Source organism: Musa acuminata, chromosome BXJ3-5 (genome assembly GCF_036884655.1).
Source record: "Musa acuminata AAA Group cultivar baxijiao chromosome BXJ3-5, Cavendish_Baxijiao_AAA, whole genome shotgun sequence".
In the NCBI taxonomy this organism is placed as follows: domain Eukaryota; kingdom Viridiplantae; phylum Streptophyta; class Magnoliopsida; order Zingiberales; family Musaceae; genus Musa; species Musa acuminata.
In genome coordinates, this window is record NC_088353.1 from 37,695,052 (window position 1) to 37,717,650 (window position 22,599).

Consider the following 22,599-nt stretch of genomic DNA (forward strand, 5'->3'; position numbering starts at 1 on the left):
AGAAAGAGAAGTCAATTCTCTACGCTAGTGAGATTAAAAAGAAAAGAAAGATAAAGAAATCCCTTAAGAAGGCCAAGGGCAAGGGCAAATCGGATAAAGTAAAAGTTACTAAGGAACTGACAAAGGACAAAGGTCAGTGCTTCAATTATGGCAAATACGGGCACTAGAAAAGGAACTACAAAGAGTACCTTGTAGAGAAGGTGAAACAAAAGCTTGGAGAAGCTTTAGGTATATTCATGATTAGTCTTCATTTGTTACATTCTTATGATAACACATTGGTATTGGATACCGATAGTTCTTATCATATCTGTAATTCGTTGCAGGTTCGGATAAATCCCAGGAGATTGGCGAGAGGTGAGATTGGCCTCAAGATGGGCAATGAAGCAAAAGTTACTATAGTGGCTATTGGCGAGGTCACCCTACATCTGCTTGGTGGAGCTACTATTGCATTAGATGCATATTATTTTATTCCTTCTATTATCAAAAATATTATTTCTATTTCATGTTTGATAGTTAGTGGATAAAAATTAGTTTCTGAGAACAATAGTTACTCAATAATATTTGATGATAAGATTATCATTAGAGGAACATTACATAATAGTTTATTTATGCTAGATATTGCTCCATATATCATGAATATAAGTGTGTCTAAGAGGAAATGAGATGAGATAAACAATATATACCTATGACACTGTAAGCTAGGTCAAATCCATGAATAAAGAATCCAAAAGTTGTTGAAGGATGAATACTTAGATTCATTCGATTATGAGTCATATATGACTTGCAAGCCTTGCCTTCATGAAAAATTGACCAACTCTCCATTTAGTGGAACTAAAGAGAGAGTCACTGAGCTATTGGAACTCGTACATAGTGATGTATATGGTCCCATGTCGACTCAGGCCATAAGAAGTTATTCTTACTTTATTATATTTGCTAATAATTTCTTAAGATATAAAAATGTGTACTTGATCAAGTAAGTACGAGGCCTTCGAAAAATTTAGGGAATATAAGAATGGGGTAGAAAACTAGACTAAAAAGAGTATCAAAACTCTTTGATTAGATTGAGGTGAGTACTTAAGTACAATGTTTACCCAGTTCCTTAAGGACTATGAGATTCTATCCCAATGGACACCTTCTTATACACCTCAGCTCAATTGTATATAGAAAAGGAGGAAATGCATGCTATTAGACATGGTCTGGTCCATGATGAGTTTTGCCGACCTACTTATCTCATTTTAGGTATACGTTCTAGAGTTCACAGCTTACCTTTTGAATAGAGCTTCAACTAAGTTGATAGTGTCACCCAAATGATCAAAAAGGTCTTTGTAGCTAAGAGGGCGATGCTCCTTGAGAAAGAACACATTCTTGGTGGAGATAGTGGGAGCGTGATAGAGTTGAGTGAGGTTGGAGAACCTAGCTCAAGCACTATTTCATAGCCCGAGTCTATTCAAATACCTAGCACATAAATTCTGACTTTACATAGGTTTGACAAAGTACCTCAACCTCTTGAGAGATATGTGGGACATATAAGAAGAGAGGATGTTGAGGATATTGATCTTCAGACTTATGAGAAGGCTATTATGAGTATAGACTCCGAGAAGTGACAAGAAACCATGAATTTCGAGATGGATTCTATATACTCCAATAAGATTTGGAACCTAGTTGATGCACCTAAGGGTATCGCACCTATTGATTGCAAGTGGATCTTCAAGAAGATGATCAGAGTAAATGGAAAGTTGAAAACCTATAAAGCAAGGTTAGTGGTTAAGGGGTATCGTCAAAGTAAGGTGTTGACTATGATGAAACTTTCTTACCTGTAGTCAGGCTAAAATCCATCCAAATTTTATTGGCTATTGTTGCACACTATGACTATGAGATCAATCAAATGGACATGAAATCATATTCCTCAATGACAACTTTAAGAAGGAGGTGTATATGATACAGTTTGGGGGATTCGTGTCCAAGGAGAGTCCAGATAATGTGTACAGATTGCTTATGTCCATCTATAGACTAAAACAAGTTTCCCGATATTGAAATATAAGATTTGATGAGGCGATCAGATCTTATGACTTTATTAAGAACGAAGATGAGCCTTGTATGTACAAGAAAGTAAGTGAGAGTACTATCACCTTTTTGGTATTATATGTGGATAACATCTTGATCATTGGGAATGATATAGGAATGCTCTCAATGGTAAAAGCTTGACTATCTAGATATTTCTCTATGAAAGACTTAGGAGAAGCATCCTATATCTTGAGGATTCAGATCTATAGAAATAGATCCAAGAGGATGCTTGGCTTATCCCAATCCAAGTACATAGACATTATTGTCAAAAGGTTTGACATTAAAATTTCAAGAGAGACCTCAAAGGGACTCTCAATCACGGACTTATTCTTCGTAAACACTCATCACTTCATTTATATGTCTTTGTTGATGTTGTTTGGGTGGGTAAAATTGATGATAGAATATCTACGTCAACAGATATTATCTTTCTTGGAGCAAATCCAATCAGTTGGAGTTCCACCATTGAAGCTGAATACCGAGTCATTGCCACAATTGCTGTAGAGCTCAACTAGGTCACCAACCTACTATAAGAACTTGACAACAACTCCAAATTCAATCCTATAATATACTATAATAATGTCGGTGCTATTTACCTATGCGCCAATCTAGTGTTCTACTTATGCATGAAACACATTATCATTAACTTTCACTTCATCATAGATCAAATTGTTAGACATCAACTATATGTTTTTCACGTAAATACTGCTAATCAACTAACAGACTCTCTTACAAAACGTCTCATTCGTAAAACATTTTAATTATATTAGTCTAAGATTGGTATCATTGATAAAAGCTCAATCTTGTGGGAGTATGATAGAAAATCTTGATTTGATTAATCATGATAGAGATAATCTTAGATTTGAATAACGAATTTAATTATGATTTGAGTGATTAATTGAGGAAAATCTCTTCCTCTATAAATACTCATCTCTTTAGTAAATAAAAATTATTTCTTTCATAGTATATTCCTTAATTCAATAGACGTGGCTGCAATTGTTGCGGGTGGCCCTGCTCATCGTGCTCTCCCACACACCGCAAGCCGCTACCGATCTCATCATTCATGGTGTGCTCTTGGTGCAAGTGGATGATCGCGGTGCTTAGGGGGAGAGCACAGTGGGCAACGCTGCACAGAGGGAAGGGAGGAGGGTGAGGAGGCCACGGGCGATGAGAAAGCACGAGCAGTGAGGGAGGAGGGGGGAGGAGGAGGAGTAGAAGAAGAGAAAGAGAGTGAGAGAAGGCGACGGGTGACGACAGTGGAAGGTAGAGAGGTGATGATGGCCATCGAGGGCGAGTAGCAATGCTCTTTTTATTAAATTAATAAAAAGAGACATTCATAGATGAAAATTAATTATGAAAATGTCATTTAATAAAAACATAATAGTAAAAGTTTTTTCTAAGGTACAATGTCCATCATCGTTTAATTTTGTTAGGATCGAGTCATCAGCTATTCATAAGCTATTGAAGGAAAACGAAGCTTTTTGTCTGCATCCAGAAGCCGATTCGATGCACTCCCATAAACAAATTCACATGTCCAGAAGGAAACACATGAAAGAATTTGTCAAAGCTTATTAAACCCCAAGCAGAAAGGTCCATTTAGCTACGAGTACTGATCGACTTCCCACCAACTTGCCCCACGTCCATCATTTCCAAGTCCCAAACTTTACGTCTACTACACAGACCAAACACTAATTGATATATAGCTGGTTGTAGAACTAGCTGGAGCACTCTGTATCAGCAATCACATGCTTGAAGAGGGACCATTTGCTTTGCTTGAAGTGCGAGGCGAAGGCACTGTGGGATGACCAGGCCTACAAAGCATGCACCCAAGTAGGCACCAGCTTCGTCAGAGATCTCGCGCGAGGAGAAGACAAGATGAGCTCGAGTGTGCAGCAGAAGAGGAGGAGCAGCAGCTCGTTTTTGGCCCTCGGTTGCGTCTGCACCGACTCCACTTCGGTCTCGGTGTCGAGCAGCTTCGGCAGTAGATCTAACATGACTCTGCGATCCCCACGGAGCATCAAGGACTTGTCCTCCGCGGACACCCTCACAATGACCTCCGCATCGTCGTCCTCCTCCTACGCGGAGCACCCGGAGCCGAAGACGGAGAGGTCGGCGAGCACGCCTAGCTTCTCCGATCTTCTGCGCCAGCTCAACGCCATCGACGATAAGAGGGAAGAGAGGATGAGGAATTGGCGGAGCAGCAGCCGAGGCGGGAAAAGAGTGGAGGAGAGCGTGGTGGTGGTGAAGGAGACGGTGGATCCGCTGGGTGAATTCCGGAGGTCGATGCTGCATATGATCGTCGAGAAGGAAATCATGGACGGTGCGGAGTTGAGAGCGTTGCTCGGCCGGTTTCTTGCGCTCAATTCGCCGCGCCACCACGGCATGATCCTTCGTGCATTCGCAGAGATATGGGAAGAGGTGTTCTCCGGCTACGACCGAACCCCCGACCTCCTCCTCCGTAGGAGCCATTCCAGGCTTCCACCTCGTCTGCACTTGTGAGAAGCTGCAGCATCGCCATTCAATGGCGACGCATTATGTACATCTCTTCTCCTCTATCCTTGTCGATGCTGTAGATGCCACGGGTTGCAGTCCTGCCTGCTTCTTCTTCTCATTGCTACGACTCGTCACCGTGTGTTGGAGCACAAATAATTAATTGCCATGCGTTAACTCTATTTCCTCGAGTTCGTGCTGTTGGTTGTTTACTTTGCTTCCTGTACCCTCTTACTGTTTGACCAGTTAAGGTATCTTACCTTGTTGTTAGGCTTGCCTGTGTTTTCCGGACATGTTTTTTGTCCTTGTATGATCAATTAGGAACGAAGGAGGGAACCATACGAGAGAACACCGGTAGACCTAACCACGGTTTGGCACGGGCGGTTCTATTTCTCCAATTTCTCAAAATCAGAAATCCAGAACCTCATGTTTCAGTTTCGGTTCAAACCGTTTAATTTTTTATTATTTTAATTAAAATTTTAAAATATAAAAAATAATTTTATTTTAAATAATAAAAAATAATTTAAAATTATGAAACTAATGGTTCGAATCGAAATGGGAATCATCGATTTTGATTCTTGAATCGCTGATTTTGATAATGATAATTTTGATTTTTTAAACTTAAGAATCAAAATAAAATAATTTGGGATTAGTTTCAATTTGATTTGGAACTAATTAACCGTTAAATCGATTCGATTGGATTTCGGATCAAATCTAAGTAGGCAAATAGAAAATATAGAAACTACTCACGTATAATCTCACTGCCACACTTGAATCAACAGATCAATCATTGTTCTATCTACAATTATTGCATGTACCTGAATTGCCATTGTGTTCCATTAATATATACGATGATAAATAACTCTGCCCAAAATCTCTTTGCATTGCATAGGAACGGGACCAGTTCATGGTTGATGCGACAAATAAGAGCACGTACCATGATGACTAGCTCTGAAGAATCTTTCCACAGTAGGAATGAAGTAGACGGGACCAGTCCAAGTGAGCAGTATGGTCCTGGCGTGCAATGGAACAGCCAGTGTATATATATATATATATATATATATATATATATGTTCATTCCATTAAACAATGATAATGTGGAAGAACTTGAACTATATCTTTGATATTCTATAATACTTTTGAAACCTTTATCGCGCTCCTTCACAGTCGATATATTAAACGTCAAATTATCTTAAGACCATCTTCCCTCATCTCATACATTAGAAAGAATATTTCCTAATATACATTCACCTCTAACTCTCTCTGATCTAGACTTATCTATTTGAGTATTTATATGTCTCACTCATTTTACATCGACAAAATATACATATATTATTTAACCAATTTGGTTGCATATAAAAGATGTCAAGTTGACTCAAGTAAAAGCTATTGAATTCCGAGTTATAGACGAACATTTTACTCGAAGCATAATACAAGGACAAATGATATGGCGAGACTTGACAGCTAATCAAAACTTGACGGTTTGACATCCAATGAAACCATAGGCAATCAATTAGGACGATGTGGCATTAGCTAAGACCACATAGTTAGATAATGATGTGGTGTTGTCCATTTTTTATCGTATTTAAATGGGAATATTCCTTATTGATAATCTAGTTCGAGGCCTATAAAAGGAGGGCAACTCATCCTTTAAAGTTCTTTGTTAACTTAGCATCGAAAGATCTTGTCAGGTATATAAGGGAGTGCGATTTTGTATAATCGCATTCAGCTCAGATGTACGCACCTGCACTACAACAAAAGTGATCTTTCATTGCATATAAGGGAGTGCGATTTTGTATAATCGCAGTAATAAATCTCTAATACCAATTCATATGCGTTGTATTAACTCATCCTTTATATTGTGGTTTTCGAAAACCATAGATGAACTAAAAACTACAGTTTAATAAATGACTATAGGATAATGTGTGTTTTTTACTATAGATGAATACAAAACTATAGTTTAGTGATCGCGATCGCTGTGTTTGAAATTGGGAGAAAAAATAAATTTAAGAGAGTCACTGTTGCTGTCATCGGTGTTGTTGTTGCCGCCACTTTTAAAGTTGGGATAGAAAAAAGAGAGCAACTCAGTCACTCTAGTAATTTTTCAAAATTGAAGCTTTATTACCTTTAAGTTTGGTAGAGGTGGGTAGTGAGTTCTATCTTTTACCTTTTAAGTTTGCATGTGATACTTACATGAGTTCTTACTTGTATCTTTAAGTTCTCATGAAACAATCGTATAGTCGCTTCATATGTTTTTTCTTCAGATTACATATACCTCTGATCTGTTCATCAACATGGTTGAGGCAAACATTCAACTTATATACTAAATAGATCCATTATGTTTATCCTTAAAGGTTCATCTCTTCGATAAGCTTGGAGTGTGCCATCAAGTGAAAATAAACTAGCTTACTATCTTTCATCGCTCCTAGAAGTTCCTCAACTTGGGGGTTATTGGTCTACTTCGTTTCCAAACATTCATTCATATGCTAAATTACTCGCCAAAACAATTTCCATAGACCTTTTTTCTTTCTTGTTCTTAAGAATATTACTATCTTGTTGTTTGTCATGCAAAAAGAAATACTACATTGTTGTTTATTGCATATAAAGTATCACATATTAGATAAATGGAGGTTATGCAATTAATTTTCTTTGGCTTTCATTCTTCTAGATCTCGGAAAGGGAGAAAGAAACTATAACATAGGAAACACAGAGAGGATCTAAAAGAAAGTATGTGAGTCATTGTTATTTTATTTTGATGATACCTGTAAAATTTTCTTTAAGGAGCATTTAATTTTTCTTTTGCTTGTAAGAATATACATTGACCATAATAAAATTATGAAAAGCAAATATGTAATTATCGATCTAAAGTTAGAGAACTATAGTTCTAGAACTGAAGTTAGTAAAACTAAATTTAAATGATGTGTGTGTATCTATAGCTCTCTCTATATATATATATATATATACACACACACACAAAGATTCATTCCAGAAATGATTAATTTAAATTTTTATTGATAGTGAGTATGAATATATATACATAAAGAGATATTATAAAATACAATAATTACATAATTTTCTTAATCAATAATAAATATAAAAATATTTATCTAAATTATTTTATAATGTAGGAGATTACGTTGAGATAAATAATTCATAAATTTGAATATACAAACATATAAATTATATATTATGAAATTCCAATAATTTGAAATATCCAACACACACACACACACACACTCTCTTACACACTCTTTCGGTAGTCACATTAGTTTCTCATGGTCGTCTCTTTATTTTGAAGAACCTTTAATTAATTAAAATATTTATAACAATTACTTTGATCACTATAAGCATTATAAATATCGATAAGATGTTGGGAAACTCGTCTCATTACTGGTGCCCTCTATGACGCGAGCGCAGTCAATCGAACTCAATCTACCAAGAAATGACTCAAATGTACAAATCGGTCCCAAATCAATCGAACCCAATCCACGAACACGCACAATCGTACTACCTTATCAACTCCACTGGAAGGTATAAACTACAACTCGTCTCAATCTTATCTCGATCCGTCCGCCGTCCTCCTTGCGGCCCAAATGGCAATCGCCGCCTCCGCTTCTGCGGTACGCTTCTCGTTGCTCGCCGCTCAGCCTCCCCATCTTCCCACTCATTGGGAGCCTGCTATCCGCCTCAGCTCCACAACAACCCGGCAGGCCGTCAGGGCCTCCGCCGCCGCCGCCTCACCCCCGTCGCTCGCGTCGTCGCCGACCGGCATAGTTCTTGTGGACCGCACGGAGGCCGAGAAGGTCAACCGTCTCAAGACCGCCTTCCTGGAGAAGGTCGTCCCCCTCCTCAAAGAGGAGTTCTCCTACAAGAACATCCACGAGGTTAGGGTTTCCTCCTCAAGCTCACTCTTCTTCCTCCCCTTATCCGCTCGATTGTACTTCGTTAAAAGGCGTGGTCTTTGATGGCGTGAGTTTCTAGGTGCCCAAGATAGAGAAGGTTGTGGTGAACTGTGGAATGGGGGATGCGGAGCAGAACTCGAAGGGGTTGGAGGCGGCAATGAAAGACTTGGCGCTGATAACGGGGCAGAGGCCGGTGAAGACCAAGGCGAAGAACTCCATTGCTGCTTTCAAGCTGAGGGAGGGCGCCACTGTTGGCATTGCCGTCACCCTCCGCGGTAATGTAAGTGATCCCTCGGCCCACCTAAACTTATGTTTTTTGCTAATTGGTTTTGAACTGCAAATTTAGGAATTAGAATTCTGTAAGAAGTATATCATCTGTATAAGGATATTAATTCATAACAAATGTTTCAATATCAACTTTTCTCTGCTTGATCTCTCTTCAATTTTCTCCTTACTTTTGATAAACATCCTCTTTGACCTAAGAACAACTTTATAGCATTGATTTAGAAGTAGTTCATGGGATTTTTTGGCGAGAGAAACTCAGATTAAGGAAGTTAGCAGCAACACCCCTTAGGTAATGTAAAAAGAAACTCTTGTATGGAGTACTATGTTTTGGATAAAAGTTTCTTGTAATTCCATTAATATGTCACAGCCATAACTATGCTAAAAGTTAAATATATCAAGGACTGCAGTGCTTTATCTCTTGTGCTGGATATCGGGTGTTTTGCATAATTTTTTTGGTTCTGATTCCATGAGATGTGAGTTTGAGTTTTTGAAATGTTGCATCTTGGGCAGATAGCCTTTTGTCATGATGAATGGTTATGATTTCTTACTGCAACACTATCATGCATAGTCAATTCTTAGCTCCCAGTTTTGCGAGTTATGTATTTGATATGTTAATGTGTCCTTGATCTGTGTCAAAATGATGGGTAGCATGTCTGTTGGAAACACATGGAAAGTTTATGTATGGCCATGAATCAACATAGCTTGCAGTAATTTTTCATTAAACATTAATATAGATTAGATTGATTGTTTTTTTTTCATCTTTTTTGGGTATCGTGAACATTTTAAATCCTGTATACAGACACATGTCAATCAGGCTGTTATATCATTGATCCTGTAACAAATGCTTATTTGTAGGCACATGGCAAACCTGTAAAGCTCCTAAGTAATTCCATACATTTTAACTAAGGTTACTTGTGCCTTGTGCTATTCTTCTACATGCCAATCATACACTGTTTTTGCATTTAGCTGCTATTTGTTTCTGATACTTGTTGCCATTTTGTCATTAAATTGTGAAACATTTATTTTCTTATCCAAAAGTAGAGTTGGCAACTTAGGGAAAAATTCTTTTTTTTTACTCACTTGCCTGTTGTAGGTAATGTACTCATTTCTTGACCGACTCATAAACCTTGGGCTCCCAAGGACCAGAGATTTCCAAGGTGTCAATCCAAACAGTTTTGATGGGCATGGAAACTATAGCATCGGCTTCCGTGATCAGAGTGTGTTCCCAGAGATCCGACATGAAGCCCTTGGTAAGCAGAAGGGAATGGACGTTTGCATAACAACCACCGCAAAGACAGATAATGAGGCGCAAAGATTGCTTGCGCTTCTTGGCATGCCATTTAGACAGGGTGGAGGAGGTCCTACCGTGGTTGTGCACAAGAAGAAGAGAAAGGCTGCTCATTTTGACAGCAAATCACGAGGAAGAAAGTAGAATAGGCACTGTTCCATCCATCCTTGAGGTTTCAGTTTGTTGCTTTCTGATAAACAACAGTGTCTGTAAGGCCGACACCTGTTTCCAGGTATCTATTGTTATTTCCATGCAATGTTTATATGATTCACCCAGATTTGCCCTAGTTTAATCATTTTCATGTTTAGTGTGCTATTCATCCTGTTTCCAGCTTCTTGCTAGATTGTGAGATTAGTGCAAGTCATATATGTTTTAGCTGTAATTTTGAAGTATTGGGGATTGAATTTAACAGGGCCAGCTTCTTGCTAGATTGTGAGATTAGTGCAAGTCTTATATGTTTTAGCTGTAATTTTGAAGTACTGGAGATTGCATTTAACCGTGATTGCTGCGCTATTAAGTTCTATTCATTACATCGATCTCAAAATAGTTCATAGGTGAATGTACCTAAGCTTGGATAAACAAGACTAACAAAAAAGCCAAAAATCTTCTTTTTTGTCCCCATATGTCTTTAGTGCTTTATCTTCTTCGATTAGGATAGTTCGGTGTGTTTGTGATTCAGGTAAATTAAGCTAAATCAATCAAGAAAGTTGGAGAGGCAAGCATTATACAAGCAGCAGGTAATCATGAGGTATGTGGTTATGGAGATCTGCACACTTAACTTGCTTCTACAACTGATGATCAAATGCACACACGTATTCGATGATGAAGGGCAACTCACCAAAGGACATCGAATACCATTCGGCTGGTCTCTCAAGAAAAGGAAAAGAAGAAAACAAATAAGCATAGAGCACAGCGCAAAACAGTCCGACGGTGCACACGTCCAGCCCCGGGGAGTCTATGGCTAAATCGTCTTCTTCAGGGAAGGCGCACGGCGGTGCATGAGCTCCCTGATCTGGAAGCTCCGCACATGTCGTAGGGTTCACGTTACCCGACCCACCATGGATGTAGGATGCAGTTCCATATGGGGTACTTCGACAACACGCCTTAGACAAGTTTGGACTTTCAATTTAGATAGTTTTACCCTCTCAACAACTAAATAACAAGTAGTTCGACTAACCAAATCTTCCCAAATCTCTCTATTGCTCTTAAATCTTCTCAGTCTCTTTGACACAACAAGTTAGATATCTTTCATATATCTTCAAATCTATTTAAGAAAATAACAAGTCTTGATGGCAATTATTGCCCCCAAAGTTTTATATCGATGCGAGTATCAGACGTTTAGGAAACACATTGAGAAAAATATCATCCTCGGGCAGGTTTTGAAAAAAACAAAGTCAAATTTCTTGGTAGGCAATTAATCATTCTCAAATATTTTATTTTTTTGTTAAAAAATATAAAGGAATTAGTCAAATTTATTTCTGTTGAACATTTCATTCTCATTTTTGATAAAAAATTAGGTTTTGTTAATTATTATCAAAATATTTTAAATTCTATTGCAAAACGTGTTTCTAGGACCACTCTCACACACACTATTCATAAATTTTATAAAAAAAAATATAAATTTTATTTTGACCTTTTGATGGCTGTAAGCTATTTGTAGTGATATTTGGAGCAATAATTGGTAAATGCACTAAGAATTATTTGTCATTGTTTCATAGTCATTGAACCACATAAAAGTAAACAATTATCTTTAGAGGTATTGATTAAAGACATATTGTTCATAATATTTATAGAATAATTAGATGTATTTAAAAGAGTTAATTTAGTTTATTAATTTCTTTAATTTTCTTTGATAATGCATCATCAAATATTGCATCTATTCTTAAGTTGAAATAGGTTTGTCAACAGCTTTCGGTGATATATTTTTTCATGTTAGATTCACATGTCATACTTTAAATTTATGAGCACAAGAAGGTGTTAAATCTTTTAATATTTTTCTTAGTCCCACCAAACAAAGCAAATTTATTTTTTAGATATGTCCATAAATAAAAAAGGGATAAGATTTTACAAATTAAATGACAAAAGTTCAAAAGATTTTTAATGGATATTTTTTACTTGTTAAATTCAATATATGGATTGTTTAATATGAGTTCTGATTATAAAAATATAACGTACTTTTGTTACAAATGAAGTGAGAAATGATGTTTGTTATACTTTATACGATGTTTATTATCCAATAACTCTTCTTTCTAATTGAATTATTGGTGATATGAAAATTATGATGAGTTGAAGTTGGCTATTAGGGTAATGACTTAATTATTCTAATAGGAAGTATATTATCGATCAATCACTATCCAATAAATGTCTAAAAGATATAAAAGTTATCCCGATCTACCCACGTGAACATAGGTCCAAAACAAATAGATATAGACTTTCTCTCTTATTGTCTATATGGACAATAAGATCAAATTAAGATTATTAAAGATAGTTAAAAGTTATTCTTGAATAATATTTCATAGAATATTTCATTCTTTTACTACTATATATAAAAGTTCACTTTTAATATAGTCAATGGATCACTTTTTGACTGCAGTCATCGACCTTAAGTTATTTAACTTGGATATAAGAGGAATCATGTCGAAAAACCTCTCTCAATCTTGGTCTTTTATGCAAATGATACCTCATGAGCTCGGTGTTTTTATCTCAAATAACCCTACGTACATGGATCTGAACCACATTGGGCTAACTCGGATGTTAATAATATTTTCCCATAATATTAAACGTTAGAAGGAGGACCCAATGTTGTAGGAACACTCTCCCATTAATCCTCTTAATGAATGCTCGAGTGAAGTGGTTTTGCCCCCGACCCATAATACTTTTACTCAAGGGGGGCAATAGCCATCCTTTCTACAAATTGGTGAAAGGATTTGGGGTATTCTTGAACCTCACATAGCAAGTATAGTTGCTAAGAAGCATGATACAAGATATCGCTCTACTTTTGCCCTAGTTGGTCTAACAAAGTTGTAGTCTCCAACTCCATTGCCATCGGCACTTGTCGAAATTCCCAAATTTGATGCGATGTTGGCATCTCAAGAGCACTTGAGGCCTATTGAACCATTGGCCTAGGGGGCACTTTGGTCTATGATTGTAGAATTCAATTGACTGTACCATTCTCATCCTGTCTTACCTAAATTTGAGACCTAGTTAGCGGACTCGACAGAGGATTCTTTATGGATCCAACTATAGCAGATAAACTAACATTTAGAGAAGATATAATGAGCGTTATAACAATCAAATAGGGATACGTTGGTCAACCCTATCTTGAGTTTGTCATCATTCACCTAGAAAATATAGGCGGAACCGATTCTAGCGAACGTCTCTCTCTCATCCTTGAAAGCATTTGACAGTAGTACCTATATGATAGAACATATTGTAATATTCTACAACTATACATCATTATATAACACCTCGAATGTCCTAATATGTTATGTCGCCCCAACCATATTGAAGGTTCGACACGAGAATAGTATACTCATCGAAAGCAACTTTTCATCTTCTCTTTTGCCTAGCTAATGAGGGAGTTTGAACTTCACTTTATGCCCTTAGCTTCAGTAGCAACACTCCTTGAACTTAAGCAAGGGGAAGAAGAAATGCTCATAGATTTTATCGCTTGGTTTATAAATAAGATTCAAGGCATAATAGATATCAATCTATCACTCAAATACATACCTTCATGATGGGGCTTAAGCCATTTCGCCTTTTTTGGTCATTGATAGAAAAGCCACGAGTAACTATACCCAAGACACTTCAAATGGTTAATCAATATGTTATTGTTAAAGTAATGATCTCAAACAAGCATGAGGAGTCAACAAGAGGTTGTAGTAGGAGTAACCATAATCAGTTCCAACCCTGAGGTCATCACAGTAAAGGATAAATGAATGATCTAAGCTACCTCACCCAAGGCCTAAGCTAATCCCTCTAAATATAATTAGAACCAAAGTTTTCTTATAGATAAAGGAGAAGTAGCTCTTTAGAGACCCTTACCCGTTGAAGGCCCCATTAGCAAAAAGAGACAAGTCTAAATATTTTAGGTTTCACTGAGATTACGACCACGACACTGAAAAATATTATGACTTGAAAGAACAGATTGAAGAGCTCATATATCGAGGGCACCTCAAGTGATTTGTTTCAAAGCACCGGGAACTCTCACCCCAATCTTAAGGACAAGTGGAGAGTAGATTAATATTATCATTGGTGGATGTGCCTCGGAGGGGGGGCGGATAGTTCCTCGGGTTGTAAGGCTTATGCCCGAGCTACTATTGAAAAACACTCATGGATAAAGGGTGACCTGGAGATAACTTTCAAGGAGGAAGAGGTAGAGCTCCTTAACCTAAATCATGATAATACCTTGGTGGTCTCAATGAGGATGATCAATATAGTGGAAGAGGGTCATGATAGACACAAGTAGCCCTACTGATATTCTTTACTTTGATGCTTTTTGAAAGCTTGAGTTTTCCACTAATGGCCTTACCTCAATGACTTTTTTTAAAATAAGATTCACTAGTGGCTCCATCTTGTTAATTATAGGTGCCCTATAAGTCAATCACGTGAGTGATGACACCTGTGACATAATGCGACAATCTCTTTGCTTATTATTACTTATTTTTTATCACATATTATTTGGATATATATTGTGATGTCATTGGATCTATGCAATGAGAATTGGATCGTGATAAGATCACAATAATGGTATCGATTCACTTTTAAATATAGACCTTAAATCATCCAAGTCATAGGTTACTCGAGAAGGATATTGAGATAACCGGATAGACCTATGCGTTGTATACTCGTCTATATAATAGAGGTGGTTGGTCTCGTAGTCAGTCATGTGAGAATGCTAGAGGTACCATACAAGTACTCATTAGAGAATAAGTTCACTAATTGATCTGCTTACGAAATGATACCAGACGTCAAACAGCGATTTCATAGTCCTAGTGGTGTGTCTGATCCTTAGACTTGAGATACCAAAGATGCCTTGTATGAGTACTTCATTCTTTGACGTTGGACTTACATGTTTGAAAGTTCCAAATCTAGTATAGTCGGTTTTCAGAATGATAGTCAACCTTACGAAAATAATTGAGTGTTAACAGATGATCATTCACTCTCGGTATCGTGAGAGGAATATCCTATGTGTGCTTGCTTAGACAAAATCCCTAGTTAGGGTCATTCAGATTGAGATAGAAAGAGTTCTTTGGGAGAATCTAATTAGAGCGAGACTCGGATAAAATTTCATATGGGCTTGACATTATCACGCCCAATATACGGTATTTGGGATATTAGATGGATGAGATACTCTAGACACATGGCAATTGAGGATAAACAAGTTCGATGGATTAGATCACTTATACCATTTGGGGATTATGACATAGTGGCCTAGTACGTCTATAGTTGATGAGTTGAGCGAATTATTATGAAGATAATAATTCACTATATCAAAAGGAGTTCTGAGAAGAATAACTCACGGGCAACTTTGTTGAATCTTGAATTTTGATGATAAAATAAATTGATGAGTTTATGATTAATTCTGCGTTTTGAGTGATGTAGGACTAACTTCGATCAGAAAAGGAAAATCGATTAAAGTAGGAGGAATCGGATGTTGGGCCGGAGTGGAACATGTCAGAAGATTATATGTCGGGCTGGAAGATTGGTCGATACGTCATTAGAAGGCTTCATGCCATGAGTTCGGGCATCGGGCTAGAAGGATCAAACATTACACCAAGGAGATCAGATGTTGCAAAGGTTAATATGCCAATTGAGCAATATGTCACAAGAGATGACGATGTGCTGAAGGATCGAATGAAGCGCCAGATGAACCAATGACATGTCGGACAACATAGGATTCATGCTTGTAATCGTGTTTAGATCGAGTTAGTTTAGAACTAATTGAATTAGTTTTGGGATGAAACAATGCCAACTTAATTATGGGTCAATTGAGACTGAATCAGGGTTGAATTAGGTCTATTGTTTAGCCTATTCAATGACCTATACTAGGGTCTGGTAGTGGTACCGCCCAGACAGTCTTCCAAACTATGTTAGGTGGTGGTACTACCTCCTCCCTTTCTAGTATTGTGATCATTCAAGAAAGGTGTGAGGCTTGTAAGGGTTGTCTCCTAAACCCGTGAAAATGAGAAGAGAGTTGTAAAAGGGTGTTTGGTCTTTGCCTATTAAAGGAAGACTACTGGTGGATGCCGGTGGCCTCAACAAGGAGGAATCGAGAGTGGATGTATGTCACGACAACTGAACCACTATAAATCCGATGTGCTCATTTCCATTCTGCTTTTATTATCATTGTCATTACTTTCTAAGTCAATTGCTTAGTTCATTTACTTTAAGTCAAGTTTAAACACTCTTTTTCAAGATCGATTTTAACGAACGAATATTTTTCAAAACCGATAAATTTGTCACTGTACTAATTCACCCCCCTCCCCCCCCTCTCTCTTAGTGATGACTTGATCCTTATAATATCATGAATGTACTAATTGTTAGGATCGAGAGCACTAAGAGGGGGGGGGGTGAATTAGTGCAGCGGAAATCTTATATTAATTTATAAACCAAAAGCTGCGTTCGTTCAAAAACTATTATGATGCAAAAGCAAATTCTCAGTTTGTATCTAGGTGCAGTTTGCGTCTAAGCGCAGATTGCGTTTAAGCGCAGTTTTGCGTCTAAGCGCAGTTTTGCGTCTAAACTCAGATTTACGTCTAAACGCAGATTTACGTCTAAACGCAGATTTACGTCTAAACGCAGTTTTACGTCTAAACGCAGTTTTACGTCTAAACGCAGTTTTACGTCTAAACGCAGATTTACGTCTAAACGCAGATTTACGTCTAAACGCAGATTTACGTCTAAACTTTGAAACTCGTTTGTATACTCGCAGAAGGCAGTATGCAGTTGAAATCAAGACGTAAACGTGAACTGAAATCTGACGATTGAGCGAGGAAAGCCGATTTACGTCTGAATGCAGTTTTGCGTCTAAATGTTGAAACTCGTTTGTAAAATCATAGAGGACAGATTGCAGTTATTAATAGGATTAAAATGTAAGCGTAAACTGCAAAGAAGCTCGTTCGTAAAAGCACGGAAAACAGTTCTGCAGAATCAAACGTAAACGTAAACTGTAATGTATGAAAATACGAATTTACGTCTGAATGCAGATTTGGAAGAATAGCACTTAGAGTTTGTTCGTGAAAGCGCAGAGAGCAGTAGTGATGAGGGAGGTTTGCAGTAATGATAAAGTGCTCGAAAATAAACGCAAACCAGAGATTTAGAGTGGTTCGATCAGCCTTGACCTACTCCACTTTTGGCTTCCTCCACCGATGAGGTTGCCGACGTCAACTAGGTGCCTTCCTTCAATGGGCGAAGGCCAAACTTCCCTCTTACAATTTCTCTCCTTTTGACAGGCTTAGGAGACAACCTTTACAGACCTTTCTCTCCTCACTTTACAATTGAAAACTTGAAGAACAGAAGGAGGAGACTTAAAGGCTTTACAACACTTTTGAGCTCTTAGAATCACAGAAAAGATCAAGATTTCGGTATTGGTCTGTATCTTTTCAGTGCTGAATGGGTGGGGTATTTATAGGCCCCAACCCAATTCAAAATTCGAGCTCAAAACGATCAAATCGATCAAATCCCAGAATTCTGGGATCAGGCGGTTGCACCTCTCAACTGGAGAGGTGGCACCGCCTGGCAGAGCTCGAAGACTGAGCTCAGCCGATTGCTCTTCTCTGCCAGAGCTCGAAGACTGAGCTCGATGGTTGCATCACCTGGCAGAGCTCGAAGACTGAGCTTGGTGGTTGCATCACCTGGCAGAGCTCGAAATCTGAGCTCGGTGGTTGCATCACCTGGGAGAGCTCGAAACTGAGCTCAGGCTGATTCACCTCTCTGCCAGAGCTCGAAGACTGAGCTTGGTGAATGCATCACCTGGCAGAGCTCGAGACTTAGCTCAGGCTGATGCACCTCTCTGCCAGAGCTCGAAGACTGAGCTCGGTGGTTGCATCGCCTGGCAGAGCTCGGAACTTGAGCTCTGGCGGTGCAACCTCTTGGCTGGGGCGGTTGCACCTCCCAACCCCACAGCCCAGGCGGTTGCACCTCCTGGCTGGGGCGGTTGCACCTCCCAACCCCACAGCCCAGGCGGTTGCACCTCCTGGCTGGGGCGGTTGCACCTCCTGGCTGGGGCGGTTGCACCTCCTGGTGCAATCTGGGTCCGAATGGTTCACTCCATTCGGCCCACTTTGAATCTTTTCAGGGGCCCAATTGCCCCAAGATTAAGCTAATGGGATCACCTCCCATTTTCATGCTTAATCATCATGCTAACTACGATTAACTCTAAGACAACTTCTGCAGCTTTGCTCCGATGCGTCAATCGCTTCTTCCGGCGAGTTTCCGGCTAACTTCCGTCGATCAACCGATAACCCTCGGTGATCCTTCTGCGGACATCCGGCATACTCCTGGACTTTGCGACGATCCACTTGGCGAGTTCCGACGAGCTTCGCTTGGCAAGCTTCTGGACTTCTCGGATCTGTTCTCTCTGAACCTCCGACGACCGTCCGAACTTCCGTCGAACTCTCGAACTCCCAACGTGATCATGATCTTGACTCCGGCGCAACACCTGCTGCTTGTCTTACTCTTATCGTAGTTAATCCTGCACACTTATCTCAACACATAGATTAGATAACAAATGACAATTGACTTCATCATCAAAATCCGAGATTCAACAATCTCCCCCTTTTTGATGATGACAATCAATTGATAAAGGAGTTGTCCTTAACTCCCCCTATCTATATGCCATAGTTGAGATAAGTCAACCTTGAATTCAAGACCTAAGAATTCAAGTGACGTATTGATAAGTTAGATCAGTTAAACTTATCAATGCTCCCATCATGATGCCCATCATGATGTATCTCTTCAAGAATTATGTCAAGGCATGACATACATCATCAAGTTTGTATGATAGTGTTTGTAACCATTCATCATGTAATCATATAAAGCTATGAAGGACTTTTTACATGATGCTCACATTTGAGATTTTCTAGCAAGTTTGCATTTTCTATAGAATATCAAATCAAGATATGATGCAAACTATAGCACATGTTCACATATCTCTTGGTGATGCAAGGATGGCATAACATTGTTTATAGCATCACTCAAGTATTTGCAACTATGACATATGATTATGGCAGTTCAGTTATGACATAGTGTTTATCAATTCATATGTTTCTCCCCCTTTGTCATCAACAAAAAGCATGATAGCATTATCAAGCATATGAAGGAAGTCATGACACATATATCTCTTTATTGTTTTTGCTTGACGGAGGAAAGTCATTTTCCAAAGAGTTTTCATAAGAGTATACGGGAACATCCCATTTTTAGCATACAACCCGAAAAATGAACTTCTTACATGCATTTGGTTAAAAATATTTGTCACATAATTTGCAAAATGTTATTTGATCAAGCGTTGTCAAGGCATGTAATAGTAATAACATTCGAAAAATAATTTTAACTAGTTTAAGTATTCGGACACATCAACATTCCTAATTCTCTTCTTATGTAATCAAATTGTTCTTCACATAGGGGTTTTGTGAAGATATCAGCTAGTTGATGTTTGGTATCAATAAACTCTATGGTTACATCATGATTAGTGACATGATCTCGTATAAAGTGATGTCTAATATCAATGTGTTTTGTTCTTGAGTGTTGTATAGGATTTTTAGTTAAGCATATTGCACTCGTGTTATCACATTTAATGGGAATATCTTTAAGATTCACTTTGTAATCTTCTAAAGTGTTTTTCATCCATACAACTTGTGCACAGCATGCACTTGCTGCAATGTATTCAGCTTCGGTTGTTGATAGGGCAACCGAGTTTTGTTTCTTAGATGACCAGGATACGAGGGCATGTCCTAAAAATTAACATGATCCTGATGTGCTTTTTCTGTCTAGTTTACAGCCAGCGAAGTCCGCATCAGCATAAGCTGTTAATTCAAAATTTTCTGATTTTGGGTACCATAATCCTAGATTGGTAGTTCCATTAAGATATCTGAGTATTCTTTTGACTGCTTTGAGATGAGATATCTTAGGGTCTGATTGAAATCTAGCACAAAGTCCTACACTGAACATGATGTCTGGTCTGGTGGCAGTGAGGTAAAGTAAACTTCCTATCATACCCCTATAGGTTTTTTGATCGAAGCTTTCTCCATTCTCATCAATTTCTAACTTAGTGGAGGTGCTCATAGGAGTGTCAATGGCTTTTGAATTATTCATTTTGAACTTCTTTAGCAGACTCACAGCATATTTGGTTTGACTAATAAAGATGCCATTGCTTAGTTGTTTGATTTGTAGGCCTAAGAAGAATGTTAACTCTCCCATTAGACTCATTTCGAATTCATGACTCATAGTTTTCGAAAAGGATTCACAAAGAGATTCATTTGTAGAACCAAAGATAATATCATCAACATAAATCTGAACAATGAGAAAATCATTTTCAAAATTCTTGATAAATAATGTAGTATCAACCTTTCCTTTTATGAAATTATTTTCAATGAGAAAAGAGCTAAGTCTCTCATACCAAGCCCTTGGGGCTTGTTTTAAACCATAGAGAGCTTTAGTTAATCTAAACACATGATTAGGGTAGCCATTGTTTTCAAATCCAGGAGGTTGTTCAACATAAACTTCTTCGGAAATGAAACCATTTAAAAAAGCGCTTTTAACATCCATTTGAAATAACTTAAAATTATTGCAACTAGCGTAGGCAAGGAGCATCCTTATGGCTTCCAATCGAGCCACAGGTGCGAAGGTTTCTTCGTAATCGATACCTTCTTCTTGGTTGAAACCTTTGGCCACTAATCTAGCCTTGTTTCTAACCACGATACCATTTTCATCTTGCTTGTTTCTAAAGACCCATTTAGTACCAATTACTAAATGGTCATTTGGCCTAGGAACAAGCGTCCACACCTCATTTCTCTCAAATTGATTTAATTCATCTTGCATTGCGATGATCCATGAATCATCTTTCATGGCTTCATCAATACATTTGGGTTCAATTTGGGAGAGAAAAGCGGCGTTGGCACAAAAGTTTTTAAAAGAAGATCGTGTTTGAACCCCCTTTGATGTGTCTCCTAGGATTAGCTCCTTAGGATGAGCATCAATATACTTCCAATCCTTGGGTAAGGATGTTTTGGAAGTGGATGCAACCAAGTTGCTAGTTGGAGACGGGGTTTCGTTTAAATTCAAGGAATCAAAATTAACATCATCATCAAGATCATTTTTCTTAATTTCTGAAATCTCATTGAAAACAACATTGATGGATTCTTCAATAATTAAGGTTCTTTTATTGAAGATGCGAAAAGCTTTAGAAACCGAAGAATAGCCAAGAAAGATTCCTTCATCAGATTTAGCATCGAATTTTCCTAAGTTATCCTTTTCATTCAAGATAAAACACTTACACCCAAAGACTTTAAAATATGAGACATTGGGTTTTTTGTTATTCCATAACTCATAGGGAGTTTTGGTGAGTAAGGGTCTTACTAGGACTCTATTTAAAATATAACATGCAGTGTTTACAGCTTCGGCCCAAAAATATTTGGGTAGGCTATGTTCATTCAACATGGTTCTTGCCATTTCTTGCAAATTTCGATTTTTTCTTTCTACTACCCCATTTTGTTGAGGATTTCTTGGAGTAGAGAAGTTATGGTTGTATCCATTGAGTTCACAAAATTCTTGGAAGTCATGGTTTTGAAATTCTCCACCGTGATCACTTCTAATTGACGAAATCATAGATTCCTTCTCATTTTGAACAAGTTTACAAAACTTGGTAAAATGTCTAAAGCATTCATTTTTTTGTTTTAAGAAGTAGGTCCATGTATATCTGCTGTAGTCATCAATAATGACAAAGGCGTATTTGCTACCTCCTAGACTCGATGTAGAGATTGGTCCGAACAAGTCCATATGGATCAATTGTAAGGGTCTAGAGGTGCTTATTTGATTCTTAGCTTTGAAGCTACCCCTAATTTGCTTACCTAATTGGCAAGCATCACATACATTATCTTTGATGAACTTGATATGAGGAATTCCTCTTACAAGTTCTCTAGATGATACTTGATTGATTAGTTTCATGCTAGCATGACCTAATCTTCTATGCCATAGCCAAGCATCCTCATTCATAACGGCAAAGCACATTTCATCACATAAGTCATTGATGTCAATAGTGTATACGTTGTTTTGTTTTAATGCAATCATAGATATATTTTTGTGTGGTTTTCCAATGATGCAGGCATTAGATTCAAATCTTATAATATATCCTTTATCACATAATTGACTAATGCTCAAGAGGTTATGTTTTAGACCATCAACTAGTAAAACATCTTCAATAGAGAGGTTGGATTTGTTACCTATGGTTCCTTTGCCAATGATTTTACCCTTGTTGTTGTCTCCGAAGGTGACATATCCTTCGTCTATGCTAGAGAGCTTAGAGAATTGAGATGGATCTCCGGTCATATGCCTTGAGCATCCACTATCAAGGTA

General features: G+C 38.0%; 2 protein-coding genes across 2 annotated transcripts; both read left to right on the forward strand.

Annotated features, from left to right (window-relative positions):
- Positions 1-3,786: 3,786 nt before the first annotated feature.
- On the forward strand, positions 3,787-4,742 carry LOC135637940 (transcription repressor OFP8-like). The gene has a single exon (XM_065150834.1). The coding sequence runs from the start codon at positions 3,937-3,939 to the stop codon at positions 4,558-4,560; it is 624 nt and encodes a 207-aa protein (XP_065006906.1). The 5' UTR covers positions 3,787-3,936; the 3' UTR covers positions 4,561-4,742.
- A 3,356-nt stretch (positions 4,743-8,098) lies between these two features.
- LOC135637535 (large ribosomal subunit protein uL5c-like) lies at positions 8,099-10,341 on the forward strand. Its single transcript, XM_065150104.1, has 3 exons — positions 8,099-8,435; positions 8,533-8,733; positions 9,832-10,341. Exons 1-3 carry the CDS (start codon positions 8,145-8,147, stop codon positions 10,168-10,170), a joined length of 831 nt encoding a protein of 276 aa, XP_065006176.1. The 5' UTR covers positions 8,099-8,144; the 3' UTR covers positions 10,171-10,341.
- Positions 10,342-22,599: the final 12,258 nt, after the last annotated feature.

Coding starts and splice junctions, on each gene's coding strand:
- LOC135637940 (XM_065150834.1), top strand. CDS start 3,937: ATGAGCTCGAGTGTGCAGCAGAAGAGGAGGAGCAGCAGCTCGTTTTTG.
- LOC135637535 (XM_065150104.1), top strand. CDS start 8,145: ATGGCAATCGCCGCCTCCGCTTCTGCGGTACGCTTCTCGTTGCTCGCC. Junction 8,436..8,532: donor CCTACAAGAACATCCACGAG/GTTAGGGTTTCC, acceptor GTGAGTTTCTAG/GTGCCCAAGATAGAGAAGGT. Junction 8,734..9,831: donor CCGTCACCCTCCGCGGTAAT/GTAAGTGATCCC, acceptor TGCCTGTTGTAG/GTAATGTACTCATTTCTTGA.